Here is a 17,815-nt window from a genome sequence, read left to right on the forward strand (position 1 = left end):
CCTGGCCCAGAGTAAGGGCCAGCAAAACATCTCTGATGAGGGGAGGGACGCAGGAATCATTGAATGTTTTTCAAAACACCAAGATGAATGGCCTGCTTAGGTCCCTTGTACCCAGGTCCCTCCTGCCTGGGTCCTTCCCACCTGGGACCTTTTCACCTGAGGCTCTCCTGCGTGGGGCCTTCCCGCCTGGGTTCTTCCTGCCTGGGGCCTTCCTATCTGGATCCCTCTCACCTGAGTCCCTCCAGCCTGGGGCCCTCCTGCCTGAGTCCCTCCAGCCTGGGGCCCTCCTGCCTGAGTCCCTCCTGCCTGGGGTCCTCCTCTCTTGAGTCCCTCCTGCCTGGGGCCCTCCTGCCTGGGGTCCTCCTGCCTGGGGTCCTCCTGCCTGAGGTCCTCCTCTCTGAGTCCCTCCAGCCCAGGGCCCTCCTGCCTGAGTCCCTCCTGCCTGGGGTCCTCCTCTCTGAGTCCCTCCTGCCTGGGGCCCTCCTGCCCTGGGCTCTCCGACCTGGGTCCTTCCTACCTGGGTTGCTCCTCAGGCGGCTCTCAGCAAGTTCAGAGATGGCTCCAGCTGTCGAAGTCTTTTTCAGTCGAACTACCCCAGAAGCGGCCGTACTTCCTGGTTTGTTGAGCATGTCCTCACTGCTGGCCCTCTTGAGCTGACAGAGGATGAAAACATGTATCATCAGTAGGGAGTGCTATAGACCAAGAAAACACAGCGCAATAGCACCTGCCCTGTGGTTAAGATGCTGTGATGACACTTTCAGGAGTATCCCACTGGGAGGTGGAAACTTGCAAAGCTAGACAAACCTGTGTCGTTTACAAGACAGAGTACGACCTTCCATTACTGTTTCAAAGAATAGTATAAGATGATGGGTGAATATGACCCATCGTGTCACACTTCAAATAATGATTTTTTTAAAAACCTGCTTTCCTGGGGGCACCTGGGTGGCTCAGTCGGTTGAGCGCCTGACTTCGGCTCAGGACATGATCTCAGTTTGTGAGTTCGAGCCCTGCATCGGGCTCTCTGCTGTAAAGCCTGCTTTGGATCCTCTGTTCTTTCTCTGTGTCCCTCCCCTACTCACTCTCTCTAAAGAACAAAAACAAAAAACCCTGCTTTCCTGGGTTTTAAATTAAAATTAAATTTAAAAAATTAAAATTAAAAAAAAAATTTAAAAAAATTTAAAAAATTTTTAAAAATTTAAAAAAATTTAAAAAAAATTAAAAAATTAAATTTAGGGGCACCTGGGTGGCTCAGTCGGTTGGGCAGCCGACTTCGGCTCAGGTCACGATCTCGCGGTCCGTGAGTTCGAGCCCCGCGTCGGGCTCTGGGCTGATGGCTCAGAGCCTGGAGCCTGCTTCCGATTCTGTGTCTCCCTCTCTCTCTGCCCCTCCCCCATTCATGCTCTGTCTCTCTCTGTCTCAAAAATAAATAAACGTTAAAAAAAAATTTTTTTAATTAAATTTAAAAAATTAAAAAATTAAACAATTAAAAAAATTAAAATTAAAATTAAAAAAAATTTAAAAAATTTAAAAATTTAAAAATTTTTAAAAAAGGGGGGGAGGGAGATGATAAAAAAAAGAACTGTGAGATGCACAAAAGGCAAGATGGGGCAATGCACAGAAAATTCAAGGACAACAAAAAATAGCTTAAAAATACATATCTCAGTTATAGAGATGTCTGTGTGTACACGTATGTGTGTGTGTATATATACGTGTATACATATGTATGTATATGTGCACATACACATATATGGGGGAAGTAGAAGGAGGACATAGAAACAATCTGAACATGTAACACGTGCTCCATACCGGGCACTCCATATATGATCTCACACAGACGTGTTCAAAGGGAATAAAGGAACTTTCCTGGAGGCCAGAAGAACACTGCTTATGGAGACAGAAAGAAAGCAGAAACTCCTTTTCTGCTTTCTTCCCTGTCACGAAACCAGGAAAACAAACATGCGTTAAAAGGAACTGAAATCTAAGAGGGGGAGCCCCTAAATGAGCTCACAGCTCTGGCCCAAGTAAATTACAGTCAGGGTCAGTGAGAGACACTGCAAATAAATTTTCTCAACCACCGTAAGTCTTCTCGAAAGAACGTTCCTGAAGAGGAACAATGCTAGAAGACTGGAGCCAGGCAGATGCCCGGAGCCATCCCGAATATATCTGACATCTGGAGAGAGCAGTATGGGAAAGCCCTCAAATCAATGGAGGCCTGGAGCAGGCAGTCCCTGCCACCCACCCTGGCTTGAGAGCCCAAAGGGCCAGCTCCATCCCACTCTACTGGCTTTGGGGTCATTTACTAAAGGGTAGGTGTTTAAATATTTGCACAATTAAAAAAAAAATTTCCATTTTTGCATTGTTTAGATTTCAGGGTATTAACAATACACACCCCAGAATGGTGTGAAAGAAAACAAAAGAAAACAAAACAAAACAAAACCAAGTGTTGGTGAGGTTGTGAAGCAACGGGAACTCTCATGCTCTGCTTGCGGGAGTGTGTACCGATAAGCCGCTTTGTAAAGCTGGCAGTATCTGTTAGAGGTGAATATCTGCACGCTATGATTCAGCCATCCCACTCCTAAATCTATATCCAAGAGAGAAATGAGGACATGGGCTCATCAAAAGAATGTTCACAGCAGCTTTATTTATGAGAGCCCCCCAAAAATACAATCCACGTGTTCACCAGCAAGAGGAGAGAGTTAAAGAATGACTTAGTAGACAACAGAAAGTACACAGTAAAAAAAAAAAAAAAAAAAAGGAATTACTGATACACCAATAGATGAATGGATCCCACAGAGATGCCAAGTGAAAGAAACTAGACATACAAGAGTATACCCTTCCTGATTTCACTTTTTACAGAGCTAAGAATTGGTAAAAACCAAATGATGGTGATAGAAGTCAAAGTAGTGGTTCCCTCCGGGGGTGTTACTGACTGGGAAGGAACCTTCTGGGGTTGGGGGGGGGGGGGCGGAATGTTCTATATCTTGACTTGGTGGTGGTTTATATAGATATGGCCACATGTAAAAACTCAATGAGTTCTATGGCTAAGACTAAGATTAATGCGCTCCACATACTTTATTTTATTTATTTATTTGTTTGTTTGTTTATTTATTTATTTATTTATTTATTTATTTTTGTGTGTGGTTCTCACACTTTTTAAAAAAAATTTTTTTAATGTTTATTTTTATTTTTGACAGAGAGAGAGAGAGTGCAGAGCATGAGCGGGGGAGGGGCAGAGAGAGAGGGGGAAACAGAATCCGAAGCAGTTTCCAGGCTCCGAGCCGTCTGCACAGAGCCCGACGCGGGCCTCGAACTCACACTGTGAGATCATGACCTGAGCCAAGGTCGGACGCTCAACCGACTGAGCCACCCAGGCGCCCCCACATACTTTATTCTAAGTGTGTTTGGCTTCAACAAAAAACAAAAGGAAAATGAGGGGACGGGTTATAAGTGGGGTGAAGTCTTGCTTCCACCCTTACAAATCCTAGTCCACTTTTTTCCTTTTCTCCCCATTGTTATTTTAGAGATTTTTTTTTTTTATTGTGGTAAAATATACACGACACACAATGTGCCATTTAAAGTGTACACGTCAGTGGCATTATGTACATTCTCCCTGTTCAGCAACCATCACCACCCACCATCCACCTCCGGACCTTTTCCACCATCGCAAAGTGAGACTCTACTCATGAAATAATAATTCCCCATAGCCTTTCTACAAGAGGGAAGATGCTGGGGCACCTGGGTAGTTCAGTCGGTTAAGCGTCTGACTTCGACTCAGGTCGTGATCTCATGGTTCGTGAGTTCAAGCCCCACGTCAGGCTCTGTGCTGACAGCTCGGAGCCTGGAGCCTGCTTCGGATCCTGTGTCTCCCTCTCTCTCTGCCCCTCCCCTGCTCGCACTCTGTCTCTCTCTCTGTCTCTGTCTCTGTCTCTCTCAAAAATAAACATTAAAAAAAATTTTTTTTTTAAAGAGGGAAGATGGTAAAAGTCTTAAGATTAGCCCAGAAGTTCTAGTCAATGTCTTTAAACAAATTATTCATTTTAAAAACAAATAGCTAGCATGGAAAGGATGATTGACATGTACTTCCAGTCACTAGAAGTGAGCAGAACCATATTTTCTGGCCAATTGCACAGACCCCTAGTTTAACAAAAGGACTAAATATGGCATCTGGGTTGTTGCCTTTCTTTTTTTTTTTTTTTTTTTTAATATTTATTTATTTTTGAGAGAGAGACAGAGATAAAGCATTAGTGGGGGGAGGCAGAGAGAGAGGGAGACACAGAATCCGAAGCAGGCTCTAGACTCTGAGCTGTCAGCACAGAGCCCGATGCAGGGCTCGAACTCACGGACCGCGAGATCGTGACCTGACTGAAGTCGGACGCCCAACCGATGGAGCCACCCAGGCGCCCCGCTCCATTGCCCTTCTTCCGGGGACTCCATCATTGTTTTTCTACCTCCTGTCTCAGAGTAACAAGGGTTCCTGCACCCCATTTCTCCAGCCTCTCAAATTATCTGTGAAGTCACCAGTGAAATGCGTGTTTAGCACTAAATGACAATAGTTCATGATGTCAGCAACTTTTTCTCAATAGAAAAAAAACCTATTATTTGCTCTGCCTAGAAGCACGCCCGGATGCCTCCCTGGGTCCCCAAAGAAAAACAATTCTGATTTGAGATGTTGAAAATTCCCGGGGCGCCTGGGTGGCGCAGTCGGTTAAGCGTCCGACTTCAGCCAGGTCACGATCTCGCGGTCCGTGAGTTCGAGCCCCGCGTCGGGCTCTGGGCTGATGGCTCGGAGCCTGGAGCCTGTTTCCGATTCTGTGTCTCCCTCTCTCTCTGCCCCTCCCCCGTTCATGCTCTGTCTCTCTCTGTCCCAAAAATAAATTAAAAACGTTGAAAAAAAAATTTAAAAAAAAAAAAGATGTTGAAAATTCCCTAGACAAACACCTCAAATGAAAAAGGGAAATCGTTACAGTTAAGGGGGTTTCTAACGCAATAATGCAAATGATGTGCTCTTGGTTCTGTTTTCCTCCATCTGATTCCCCCGACGGTACTAGGATCAGTAAATTGGATGCAAAGTGTTGAATAATCTAAATCCACAGCAAAAGGCCAGGAGAGCAAAGGCTCGGTCTGCCAACCAGAACAGGGAATCCAAAATGGGAGGCTCTTCCCCCCCACCCCGATCCCCCCGCCCACCCACTGGGGCCAGAAGTGAAACTGTCTCCTGCAGGCCCCCCAAGGCCTCCACCCACCTCCGCGCCCTGGGTGTGGTGCCCAGCGGGTAGAGCTTGCTCCCCACTCTCCTCGTCCACCTTTTTGTAAGAGCTTCGTCCTTAACGAGATGACAGGTGGAGGCCACAGAGGACAGGACTCAGCAAGCAGTGGGAGACATCCCCCTTCGTGGTCCCACTGTGTGTTATAAATAGATCTGATCCTGTCCTTTCCAGGCAAAAGGACACAGCTGATGTGCTACAGGCCAGCAGCGTGCGGACTTCGGATGGCAGCAAGGCTGTTCTACAGGGAGCACCTCATTTCCCCTGGGCCCTCCACAAGGAATCCCATTTGAGAAAGATCAATTGTGCAGAAGTTCTCCCCGGAGGCGGGCCGTACAGACTGAAAACTGGTCCTTCTTGTCCTCTGAAGCAAACCTCTTCCTCTGTCACTATTTTTTGGCTGCTGCTACATCAGACACGGAAAGCTACTTGTCTTAGTAATTTTTGTTCCTTCTCTATTCATGGCTGCATCTGGGGCTTTGTTTCCTGGTCACCGAATGCGGCTTCGCCGCTGCTTGAGATTTCTGGGTTTGTTACAGAAGATCACTAGGGCAGGTATGCGCTTCTTTGATATGTTTAGTAAGTATTTTCAATAATGCTTCCACTGATATTTGAGCTGCTGAGCACCTGCGCGTGAAAGCTTATAAAGGAAAAAAGTTTAAGTAGCTCACAGATTAATGTAACTAAGAAATTCCTCTCAATTCCACAAAGGCGGGGACTGGTAGAATCCAAAGTTCTAAAATCACACATCACCTGATCCCCTCTTCAAAGGAAGAAAACATGTTAGGGTTGGAGCAGGGGCTCTCAAACTCGGGCGTGCGTCAGAATCCTTGGGGGTCTTGTGAAAACGCAGTCTGCTGCCTCCACCGCAGCCTCCAATCCGCCCACCACCACCACCAAGTGTGGTTCCCAAGGTCTGAAGTGAGGCCTGAGAATCTGCATTTCTAGCAAGTTCCCTCCCAGTGGATGCTGATGATGCTGATCTGGGGACCACACTTGAAAACCAAAGGTTTAGTGCAGCACTGTTGATGGAAATATAACACCAGCCACATTAAAAGAGTAAAATGAGGGGCGCCTGGGTGGCTCGGGCGGTTGAGAGTCCGGCTCTTGATTTTGGCTCAGGTCACGATCTCATGGTTCTTGGGATCAAGCCCAGCGTTGGGCTCCACACTGACAGCACGGAACCTGCTCGGGATTCTCGCTCCCTCTCTCTGCCCCTCCCTACTTGTGCTTGCTCTCTCTCAACATAAATAAACTGAAAAAAAGAATTGTTCACGAGTAAAACAAAAGGTAAAATTAATGTTAAAAATATATTTTCTTAACCCAACACACCCAAAATATTATCAAGCAACGTGAAATATATTAATGAAGCATTTTAGGGGAACCTGGGTGGCTCAGTCGGTTAAGCGTCCAACTCTTGGTTTTGGCCCACGTCCTGATCTCGAGGTTTGTGGGTGGACATTTCAAGGGCTCAGCTGCCACACGTGGCTAGTGGCTATTTCATTGGGCAGCACAGGTGCAGAGCAGTCCCTGAGAATGATTACGGAAGAATGACTGGGTCCCCAAGCCTCACGCAGAACATGCCTGAACTACCAAAGACCCTGCTTCCCTCTTGGCCACGGGAGATTGGGCAGGGTCAGTATACGACTCGGGCCTAGCTAAGCAGAGACCTTTCCCAATTTTTTGCTGCTTGTTTGATTTTGTTCTTTGCCGACTCAATCAGAAGTAAGCAAAGCAAGTAACTGGAAGTAAGCGGCCAGGTCTTTCGAGAAGATGCGGGAGGCTTGGCCACGCTGGCAGCCAGGCTTCGTAATACGAGCTGAAGGAGAACAGACGTCAGCAGGAGACGGAGCGGACGGACAGAGGCACGCGGACAGGAGCGACAGACAGAGAGTCCTGGGGTGTTCCAGTCCCCGTCCCGGCCTCCCTGAGTTCCAGTCTTGCACCTCTGTTCCCCTGCTGACATGGGAACCTCAGATGCGTCCAATCCGTTTCTTTTCTGCCGAAGCTCGCTCAAGCCAATGCTCTGTCATCTGTAACAAAGGGAGTCCTGACCGATAGACTCGAGCCTTAGAGACGGCCAGAGTGGGGCAGCCTGTCCGCGTCAGGGCACCCCAGGTGCTTTCCTTTCCTGTGCTGGGCTCCAGCGGCACAAGGAGGACTTGTGGTAACAGCCCCCGGGGCCATCCAGGCTCCCAGGCCCTCATCCCGTTCCCATGCTGCTCCTGTAACTGGGGCCAGTATTTCAATAGGGCATTTCATTCCACTTTGGTGGATTTGTTTCAGTTTTCCTATCTGTGCCGGTTTGAATATATCTGTCCATTCTGTGCGTATCCATTGACTATAAAGCAAAAATAGTTAAGACGTCAACTGTGCATCCAGGTGGTGGTATATGGGGCGGGGGGCGGGGGGGGTCACTGTCGTTCACCTTCTCTGTGCGCTTGCCATTTTCACAGTAAACTACTGAGGGGCACAAATCTTTTACCTGCGACTAGAGGGGGAAAGGAGAGAATGGCCAAGGCAGAGAAACGTGACAAGGGCTAGAAAAGGCACAGGCCTGGTGTAGCCCCTTCTGCTACCCCTTCCCTCAAACGCTGCCATTCTTTTTACAGACTAAGACCTGGAGACCCCAAGAATCAGAAGTGACAACAGAGGTATTTGTTTTTGTCCTGACATTTTTTCCTGTGGGACAAATTTCCAAAAACACTTAGGGGCGCCTGGGTGGGTCAGTCAGTTAAGCAGCCGACTCCTGATCTGGGCTCAGGTCATGATCTCATGGTTCACGAGTTCGAACCCCGCGTCGAGAGGATTCTCTCTCTCCCTCTCTCTCTCCGCCCCTCCCCAGCTCTCCCTCTCTCTCTCTCTCTCTCAAGATAAATACATAAACTTTAAAAAATAAACAAAAAAGCATACCTATCAGTGGCAGAAGCAACTAACATTTCATTGTTCTTAGAAAACCCTCCTGAGCTTTAGACCTTGTTATTAAACACTGTTTTTTTTTTTTTTTAAAGTTTATTTTGAGAGAGGGCACACACACACACACACATGCACAAGCAGGGGAGGGCAGAGAGATAGAGGGAGACAGAGGATCCCAAGCAGGCTCCGCACTGTCAGCATGTAGTCCGACTCGGGGTTTGATCCCAACAGCCGTGAGATCGTGACCTGAGCCAAAATCACGAGCTGGACGCTTAACCGACTGCGCCACCCAGGCGCCCCTAAACACTGCTTTTAAAAACATCTCGATATATTCCAGGAGCTCTAATGGTCTTAAGCATATGCATTAATGTAAAATCTGCATTAAAAATGTGTCCCAAGAACAAACTGAGGGTTGATGGGGGGTGGGAGGGAGGGCAGGGTGGGTGATGGGTATTGAGGAGGGCACCTTTTGGGATGAGCACTGGGTGTTGTATGGAAACCAATTTGACAGTAAATTTCATATATTAAAAAATAAATAAATAAATAAATAAATAAATAAATAAAATAAAATTAAAAAAAAAAAAATGTGTCCCAAATGTGCTGTAGGTCAAGAATAATAAAAATTAAAGCCACGGAAATAATGAGCAAGTCCAGGGCAACAGAATGATAAACAAAACTGTGTGTAGATCACTCTCTCCACGTGTTACTCCTCAGGACAGCTACCTAGCTTGCCTGAGCTCTCACAGCTAGAAAGGGCTCGAGGCAGGATCCCGACTCAGCCTGGTCTGCCCCGCTCCCAGCCCGTGCTACTCTCACTCCAGGCCGCCATCACACTGCCGCTCCCAGCAGACCCAGTGGACTTAGGCATTTGATGAGTACTGAGTGTCCAACCAGGGGACAGGTGCTTTTCTAAGCGTGAGGGACGGAGCTGTGCAAGAAACCAAAGAGCACACGGTCCCTGCCCTCATGGGGCTTACATTCTAGCCGCTGCGAGACAGATATTCGCCAGGCAGGTAGTAAGAGCGGAAAAGGAAAATGACGCAGGGTGAGGAGGGTGTATGGGGGGACACTTTACAGTGAGTGGTCAGGGGTGACATCTGATAAGGTGACATTTGAGCAGAGACTGAAGGGAGACGTGGCAGAGGAACAGGGGTGGGGAGGAGGAATATTCCGGGCAGAAGGAGTGCGCCCGGCTCGTGGAGGGACAGTGTCGCCGGGCACCGGGAGGCTGTGTGGCCGGAGCTCGGGGGGCAGGGCAGAGGGGACAGCAATGACGTCTGAGAGGGAATGGGATCTCCAGGCCGTCACCGGCTACATCAAGGACTTTGCTTTTCATTCTGAGTGACACGGGGAGCCCCGAGGGACTTTCCAGCAGAGAGGTGACACGACAAATGCGTTAGAAGGACCACTCTGGCGTTTGCTGAGAACGGAATGTAGGGTGCAAAGACAAAGCACGGAGACCGCTGAGGAAGGCTGTGCAAGGAAGGCGGTGGCATGAGCCGGGTGGTCCCAAGGGCGGCGGTGGGAGTGGGCTGAAGGTGACATCGAGTCTGATGGCGGAAGTGATGGCGTTTTGCTGACGGCCTGCGGCACGTGAGAGAAGCAGGGCCCAAGATGGGGCCACGGGCTCTGGCCTGAGCCACTGAGGGGATGAAGCTGTTCAAGGGGAAGATTCCTGAGGAGCCGGTTTGGGGGCAGGAGAGGGGGAGGGGGAGGAACCCGTCTGGGACATGTTATATTCTAGGTGCCTTTCAGACATCCAAGAGGCGAGGTCACAAAAGCCGCTGGAGGGCACCTGGATGGAGACGCAAACTTGGATGTCATCTACTCATACAGCTGATCCCTGAACAGCGCAGGGGTTTAGGGTCCCAATGCCCGTGCAGTCAAAAATCCACATACAACTTTTGACTCCCCCCCAAACTTACTAATACTATGGACCAGAAGCCTTACCGATAACATAAACAGTCAATTAACATGCGTTTTGTATGTGATACGTATTACATACTGTATGCACATAGTAAGGTAAGCTAGAGAGGAGAAAATGTTAAGGAAATCACAAGAGAATAGACATTTACGGTACCGTACTGTAAAAAATCGGCATATGAGTGGACTCGTGCAGTTCAAACCCGCATTCAAGCGTCAACTGTAGTATTAAAATTCACGAGAACAGGCGCTAACACCTAGAAAAACTGTTCTCAATAGGGACAGCACTGACTCTCAGGGAGCATGCTGGAAATGTGTTGGGGGCGTTTTTAGTCATCACCCCAATTGGTGGCGCTACTTATATATTTAATGGGTGAGAGAACAGGGAACCCAGACAATCTTGCGTGTGACAATCTTGCAAAGACATTCCCAAAGGTGGCATGCCTTTTTATTATTATCTGAGCCTCAAGCATCCTCTTGCTTTACATGTAAAAACAATGTACTTCTGGGGCGCCTGGGTGGCTCAATCAGTTGAGCATCCGACTCTTGATTTCGGCTCAGGTCGTGATCTCACAGTTCGCGGGTTCGAGCCCCACACGGGGCTCTGTGCTGATGGTGCGGAGCCTGCTTGGGATTCTCTGTCTCTGTCTCTCTCTCTCTCAGAAATAAATAAACACTTTTAAAAAATGTACTTCTGGCACAGCTTTAAGATGGACACATGGAAGGTTCTGAGAATAACTAGGGGAGACTGCATTTTGGTTCAGAACTTTACCAAGAGTGTTCACCATTTGAAAACCATCACGTCACTCCCTCAATATCCTTCGTGGTATGTGAGTCATCAACACGATGGGCCTGGGTCAGTCTGTGTCACAGCTACCACATCTGCGGTGCTCTGAGGGGCACCTCAGGCCCCTCGGCAATCGTACGCAGGCATACGCAGATGGGAATACGGATTATTTAATTATAAACTAACTACCTGTCAGTTTTCTTTTCTCATTAGGATGTTATATTGATTTTCCAAGAGTATGTGTGCAGGTAGGTTATAGTATCTCTGACTCTCATCTCCAGATGGTAAGGGAAGCTAGAAGAGAGACGAGGCCCCAGAACTGCACCCTGGGCCCACCTGGCATTGGAAACCCAAGGGGGTAAGGATTTCCCACTGGGGAGCGAGGAGGAAACTGAGCCGAGAAGGTATTCCCAGACGGAGGGCGGACGGCCAAGTCAGACAAGGATGGGGCACTGATAACTCCACTTATCAGGCCCGTGAAGATTATTGGTGATCTTCACCCCCACCTCGTGCGGTACTGAGGGCAGAACTCTCTCTGGAGAGTCCACGTAATCCAGGACAGGGGATCCCCTGGGACCCTCCTCGGAGCCTCCTTTCTGGCCTTGAGAGGCCACGGGTCTCGCTTACTGCCCTCTTCAATCCTCCCGCCCAGGCCCACCCCCCCCCCGGGGGCGCCCAGCAGCCCTATGCCAGGCGGGCGCTTCGGTCTATACCTTGCTGAGCCGGGACTCAAACGCCAGCGAGGTGGAAGACTTAGAACTCTTCATGCCGGAAGAGGCTGCAGGGAGGGGCCGTGCACGGTCCGCCCCATGGCTGCCCGCTTTGATGACTGGACTCCAGGCCTTGGCCGCACTCCTCATGTTTGTCCTAGAGAGGCCGTCCTTCTGCACAAGACCGAAAAGAAAAACACGTATGTCCACAACTCGAACACGCTGAGTGGCGTCCCAGTCTTTTCCCCCACCCCTCCATCTCCACGTTCCCTCTGTTATCACAGAGGACGGGGGCTTCTGAGTGGACTTCAAGATGAGGATTCTACGTTGAAGATGACACCTTTGCATGAGGCTACTTTTTACAACCTCGCAGTGGCTTTTACCAAACTATTGAAAACGTACATGCAATATTATTGATGCTCTGACGTTAACAGCAAAATGACGGCTCCTGGTTGGTCAGGGTATTACTATATTAGCATATGGTATAATACATACTATTATCACAGTACAGGATTAGACTGTATACCCACACACTATATATATATACCTATCCCCTTAAAACAGGTCAGCTTGGGTCAAGACCTACTATGTCCATAGGGCTTGCAGCTTCAGGGTTGATAATGACACAACCTACCTAATTTTCAAATAGATATAAATGAATTACTTCAAAATTGGAGTTCATAGAAGCATAGCCGATTTCTTCTTTTTGGACAAAAATGGGCATCATTTAAAAACTAATGGGAGTGCCTGGGTGACTTGGTCAGTTAAGCGTCCAACTTCGACTCGGGTCGCAATGTCACGGTTCATGGGTTCGAGCCCCCCACTGCTATCAGCACAGAGTTCATTTTGCATCCCCTGTCCCCCTCTCTCTCTGCCCCTCCCCTGCTCTCTCTCTCTCTTTCTCTCTCTCTCTCTCAAATAAATAAACATGAAAACAAATCTTTAGAAAAATAAAATAAAAATTAATGGAGCATATTTTAATTGGTCGGATCTGACATTGTAGCGCAGTTACCCGCCCCTAACAAAAACATTTTGTGGAAGAAAAATTGTGCAAAGTGGCAGGATGCAGTTAAAGGGCTAAGGGGAAAGCCCACATACAAAGTTGTGGAAAGCAGCCTGAGTCTCGTGATCAGCGCCCAGGGCTCTCATTCCTGCATGAGGTGTGGCCCACCATGTCCTGACCTCCCTGAGCCGGTTTCTTCCATCAGTAGCACGATGGGACAGGAGTAAATGCTCTCTAGGGGCTTATTCAGCTCTAACTCTGCCTCTGCGGATTCTCATGACCAAGGGTGTGACACAGAATACCAAAACCACAGGTGATGCCGCATCCTTTCAAAGAAAACAAACCAGGAGCGCCTGGATGGCTCAGTCTGTTAAGTGTTAGGATCTCACAGTCGGTGAGTTCGAGCCCCGCATCGGGCTCTGTGCTGACAGTTCAGGGCCTGGAGCCTGCTTCAGATTCTGTGTCTCCCTCTCTCTCTGCCCCTCCCCTGCTCGAGATCTGTCTCTCTCAAAAATAAATAAACATTAAAAAAAAATTTTTTTTTAATAAAATAAAGAAACAAACCAGAAAGAGGCACTTTAAAAAACACCAGCAGGGGGCGCCTGGGTGGCGCAGTCGGTTAAGCGTCCGACTTCAGCCAGGTCACGATCTCGCGGTCCGTGAGTTCGAGCCCCACGTCGGGCTCTGGGCTGATGGCTCGGAGCCTGGAGCCTGTTTCCGATTCTGTGTCTCCCTCTCTCTGCCCCTCCCCCGTTCATGCTCTGTCTGTCTCTCTCTGTCCCAAAAATAAATAAAAAATTTAAAAAAAAACAAAAACAAAAACACCAGCAGGTGACAGTGAACTCCAGCAGCCACGCTCATAGAACCTGGAGGTCTAATTAACGGTCCCTGACAGAGGGGTCACAGTTGGTGCCAAGTAGCCCCCGGGAGCCTCGCCACATCCCACGAGACCCCATTAGCCACCTAAAACAAAAACAATAGGCCCCCTCCCCAGCCTAGCTCGGGCTGTGCCCTCTTCCTGTTCTTGTCTCCTTTTCCTGGCTGGAGGATGCCATTTCAACCGACAGCACCCCTGAGCCAGGGCCAGCCAGCTTCTCTTCCTACTTAAAGTGATTAGCTCGAGGTGGCATGTGTCCAAGATTCTACCTGGACTCATTCCACCGCCCTGCCGTATACCGGCCACGCGAACATGGCTACAGGTGAAAAAATGTATTTAAAGACCTTGCCATTGTTTTCTACAAGAGTTTCTGAGAAAACTCATCCATGATTTCAGTTGTATGTTTAGTTCCGAACCTTAGTAGTCTCAGCTTGGTTTCAGGTATTAAGATTACTTTTTTTATTCTGTGATTACTTTGTTTATTCTGTGTGTTTTATTCTTGTGTATTTTATTGACGTTAGCATCAGTTATTTTTCTTTCTTGGCCCACAGTTTGTTTTTTTTTTTTAGGTTCATTGATTTATTTAAGTGATCTCCACACCCAGTGTGGGGCTCGAACCCATGACCTCAAGATGAAGAGTCACATGCTCTTCTGAGCACGCCAGCCAGGCGCCCCTTGACCCACAATTTTTCATGCTGGTTTCCATGGCAACAATGAGCGCGTTCTTGGGTTGACAGCTACACAGTAACTAATTTCATTAGGACTCCCCTCGTTAATGAGCTGACATAGCCTGAGTGGTTCTTGAAGAGAATTACTGAGTACTTTTACCAGTTAGTACAGAGCCAACCTGTAACATGTCCGTGTGATTTAGGAAGACGCCTTAAGTAAGATACCTGTTTGATCAAGGCATCCTTTTACGTTATGACCACAACGACTTTGTGATGACTAACCCAGGGCTTACTTTGTGAAAACATAAGGTGATTCTGCTGTCCTAGTCAAAACTCAAGATCTAAACTCCTCTCTTAGGAGTTGCCCTCTGGCAACAAATATGGCCACCTTCTGGGCAGAGCACCTGGAAGATGTTCAACTCTTTTTCAAAGACGGAGAAGTCACTTGCTCGGAGGCAAAATTCTCAGGGTTATTCCACTTGTATCATTACTCCCTTCTTTATTCTCCTGGAACTCTCTGAACCCAATCAAGTTATTTCCAAACGGATGTACCCAGACGGCTTGTCTCATCTGGACCGCTCCTGTCTGCCATGATCTTTTCTTGGCTCCCTTCTCTCGTTTCCCCTGTTACTTCCCCCAGACTAAGCCTTCTGTTTCGACCCATTCACCAGCCAGATTCTTCCCTTCAAATTCCACCTTCTTTCCAAATGCAAAATATACAGGAATGAAATAATTAATGTCCCACTCACACGAACCAGGAAGAGAACCCTATAGGTAGGGAACGTGCCCGGGATGGGACTCCCAGAGTAGTATCGGGCTCTGTAGGATCAATGCAGCTTTCCAGGGATGGGTGAGAGGGTGAGAGCTGGTGAGAGCTGGCCCAGCCAGACCCAGTGCTGGCTTTGCGCCCTGCTCCCCTTTCTCATGGTTTAGGACATTATTAAACTTCACCCCGCCCGACATCCTCAGCCTGAACCAGTGTCTTCCTAGCATTCTCCGAGTCTTCTGGAGACTGCCTATCTTCCCTTGCTCTGCCCACCCCCAGCTCTGGGCTCTTCTGGAACAGACTGGGAAGGCTTATGCTCAGAGCTATCCACTGGCAGTGCTCGGCCGGCTTTGGCCCTGCTCTCTGTTCACTTCCAGGAAGACTTCCTGCCGGAAGGGGAGCAGGTGCCCATACGCCCCACTCCGAGACTGTTGCAGACTTTCACACGCTCCCCTTCTGACACAGTTAGTTACGGAAACACTGCAGTGACGGGAGAGCAGCTACTCTGTGCCACTCCGAGCCTGGCGAGGCACGGTTAAGTGTTTTTTGTGGGTGTCTCTGTAAATCTTCACCGTAACCCTATGACGTAGGTAGGTATCGCCCCCACTTTACAGATGGAGACACTTTCTTTGGATCAAGGAGGTTAAGCGACTTGCCCCAATCACAGAGTTTATGATGGGGCCAGGATTCAAACCCAGCTGTCATTGGCCCTTAAACGTCAGGGATGGTATGGCCTCTGTGAATAATCTTTGCTCACAAGGAGGACTTTTGGATCCAGTGCTCCTGATCCAAACCCAGTATCGCTGCTTGCTGTGTGAACTCAGGTGCGCCTTTCCAACACTGATTCTCAACATGTTCACCTAATAAAATGGAGTCGTTACGTGCAGATGGAAAGAAAACATGGACGCCGAGGGCCAGGCACACAGAAGGCGCTCAACGACTATAAGCTGCCTTCCCCACAAACACTGTGACTGTGTTCAGTGGAGGGTGGCTCTGCTTTATTCCCTCAACATTACACAGCAGTGGATCGATTAAATCCATGTCAGTGGCAGGAACCAGACACACTAGACTCAAGGAAAGTGCTCCTCCTGTACACAGAACAGCCACTTTTCATGTGGAAACATGAAAGAGGGAAAGCAAAGAGGAAAATAAACACTGAGAGCAGACACCCTCCCATCATGAGAATTGGCCCCAACCTTAATGCAGCCTAGCTTCTGAGAACACAGGTACGAATACCGGGTGATTCAGACTTTCCTTCTGGAGGCGAGTGAGTGACAGAAAATAAATAGATGAACTCTCGCCAAATACAAGAATTAAAAAAAAAAAAAAAAAAAAAGGTTTCCATTGTTAATTCCCTGATTTCTGCAAATCCTCCTGAACCATCTCGAAGGATCAAGCTGATGAAGGAATTACAATTAAATCTAGGAACCCACTCCTCCAGGGGTGGGAAGAGCATCTTCCTGGGGCTGTTTTCTTTAAATTTTCCAACAGTTTTATTTTCTTACCAAGCTTCTTTCCTTTCCAGAACGGAGTTAAGACTTCTATTTAAACCATAACTCATAAATTGTGTGGCATAAAGTAGAAAAGAAAAGAGAGGGGGAGTGGGGCGAGAGGGAGGAGGTAGCAGCTATTTTAGGAATATGATTAGGTGTCTGGGTCCCAGGGAAAGTCAGAGCCCAAGCACAGGTCTCCCACTCCCTAAAAACGCATTACTCTGCTGCTTAATCGCTGCCCGCAGAACTTGTGTTGGAAGGGCTGTTTCGGGGCCTCAGATGTATGACCTTTTTAAGGCAAGAGAACAGAAGGGCGATGGGGAAACCATTCTGGACGATCACAAAATAATGAGTGGCTGCGAGTGGGAGAGGCACTGAGGTCTTGACTACAAGTACAATAAGCAGCAGGAAGCGGGAAGCTGAAGCATTCAAGTCTGAGAACTAACAAAATAAGAATGTTCACATAGCTCAATCACCAGGGGACTCGGCAGGAAACAGAATGTAAGGGAGGACCACGCTGAAAATATCTAGCTTGGGCTTTTCAGAACATGTGCTGAGTTTGCTCTTGACCTCAACAGTAGTGGCTATCAACTGGTGTGTATGTGTGTGTGTGTGTGTGTGTGTGTGTGTGTGTGTGTGCGCGTGGCTCTGCCCCTCCAGGGGAGACGTGTTTAGTGGTCACAACTTGGGGTGTGCTACTGGGTAGACCCAGAGATGTTACTCAACATCCAAAGGGCGGCCCCGACAACGAAGAAATGTCTGCCCTGAGATGTCAGCAGTCAAGGTTTAGAAACGCAGTACCACAGGAAGAATGAAGAGTCCTCGGATGCTGGTTCAATTTCCCATCTAACACCAAAATGTCAATGCTGAGAATCTGTCTGGGGAGCAGCCGAGGGAATCCCAGATTTCAGCTGGAGCCACAGGAAACTCTTCAAAGTTTATTATTTCCTGTGGTCTCGGGATGAGAAGTCATCTCTTTGGCCTTAGATTCCTTCCCGGTAAAGAAGGAAAAGGACAGATGTCCATGTAGCATTAGAAGAAAAATGGCACACTGAAATTGATCTTGTCAGCAGAAGTCACTTAAAGGAAACAAGAGCCAAGAAGTAATAAACCAAAATCTAAATAGAAAAGAGCATTTATACATCACTAGCCACACCATCTCAAACCTGAAAAAAAAAAAACAACACTTCAAAAATGGAGTAAAGAACTTGCAGAAACCATGAAATGCGGCCACAAGGCAGAGATCCATAACAAATAGGGTGTAATCTGAGATAAGACACAGAGGAGGAGTTGAGCCATTGAATATGAAATGCAGGCCCTGGAGAGAGGCTATAATCTGGGAGCTATATTGAGACCAAGAGTTCACAATCACTGCCTGGGGGCCATCCTTCTGTCTCCAAAGCTGAAC

The 17,815-nt window shown here is 48.1% G+C and overlaps 1 protein-coding gene across 14 annotated transcripts in view; it reads right to left on the minus strand.

The window, feature by feature from the left end:
- SPECC1 (sperm antigen with calponin homology and coiled-coil domains 1) overlaps nt 1–17,815 on the minus strand; it is a 287,227-nt gene that overhangs the window by 191,051 nt on the left and 78,361 nt on the right. For all 14 annotated transcript variants that reach the window (XM_058704631.1, XM_058704632.1, XM_058704625.1 and 11 more), the window contains 2 exons: nt 11,604–11,774; nt 518–653 (listed from right to left, as the gene is read on the minus strand). In XM_058704631.1, the coding sequence (XP_058560614.1) occupies nt 518–653; nt 11,604–11,750 (283 nt within the window). In that variant the 5' untranslated portion in view covers nt 11,751–11,774. The remainder of the gene's footprint in view (nt 1–517; nt 654–11,603; nt 11,775–17,815) is intronic.

Source organism: Neofelis nebulosa, chromosome 16 (assembly GCF_028018385.1).
Source record: "Neofelis nebulosa isolate mNeoNeb1 chromosome 16, mNeoNeb1.pri, whole genome shotgun sequence".
Lineage (NCBI taxonomy): Eukaryota > Metazoa > Chordata > Mammalia > Carnivora > Felidae > Neofelis > Neofelis nebulosa.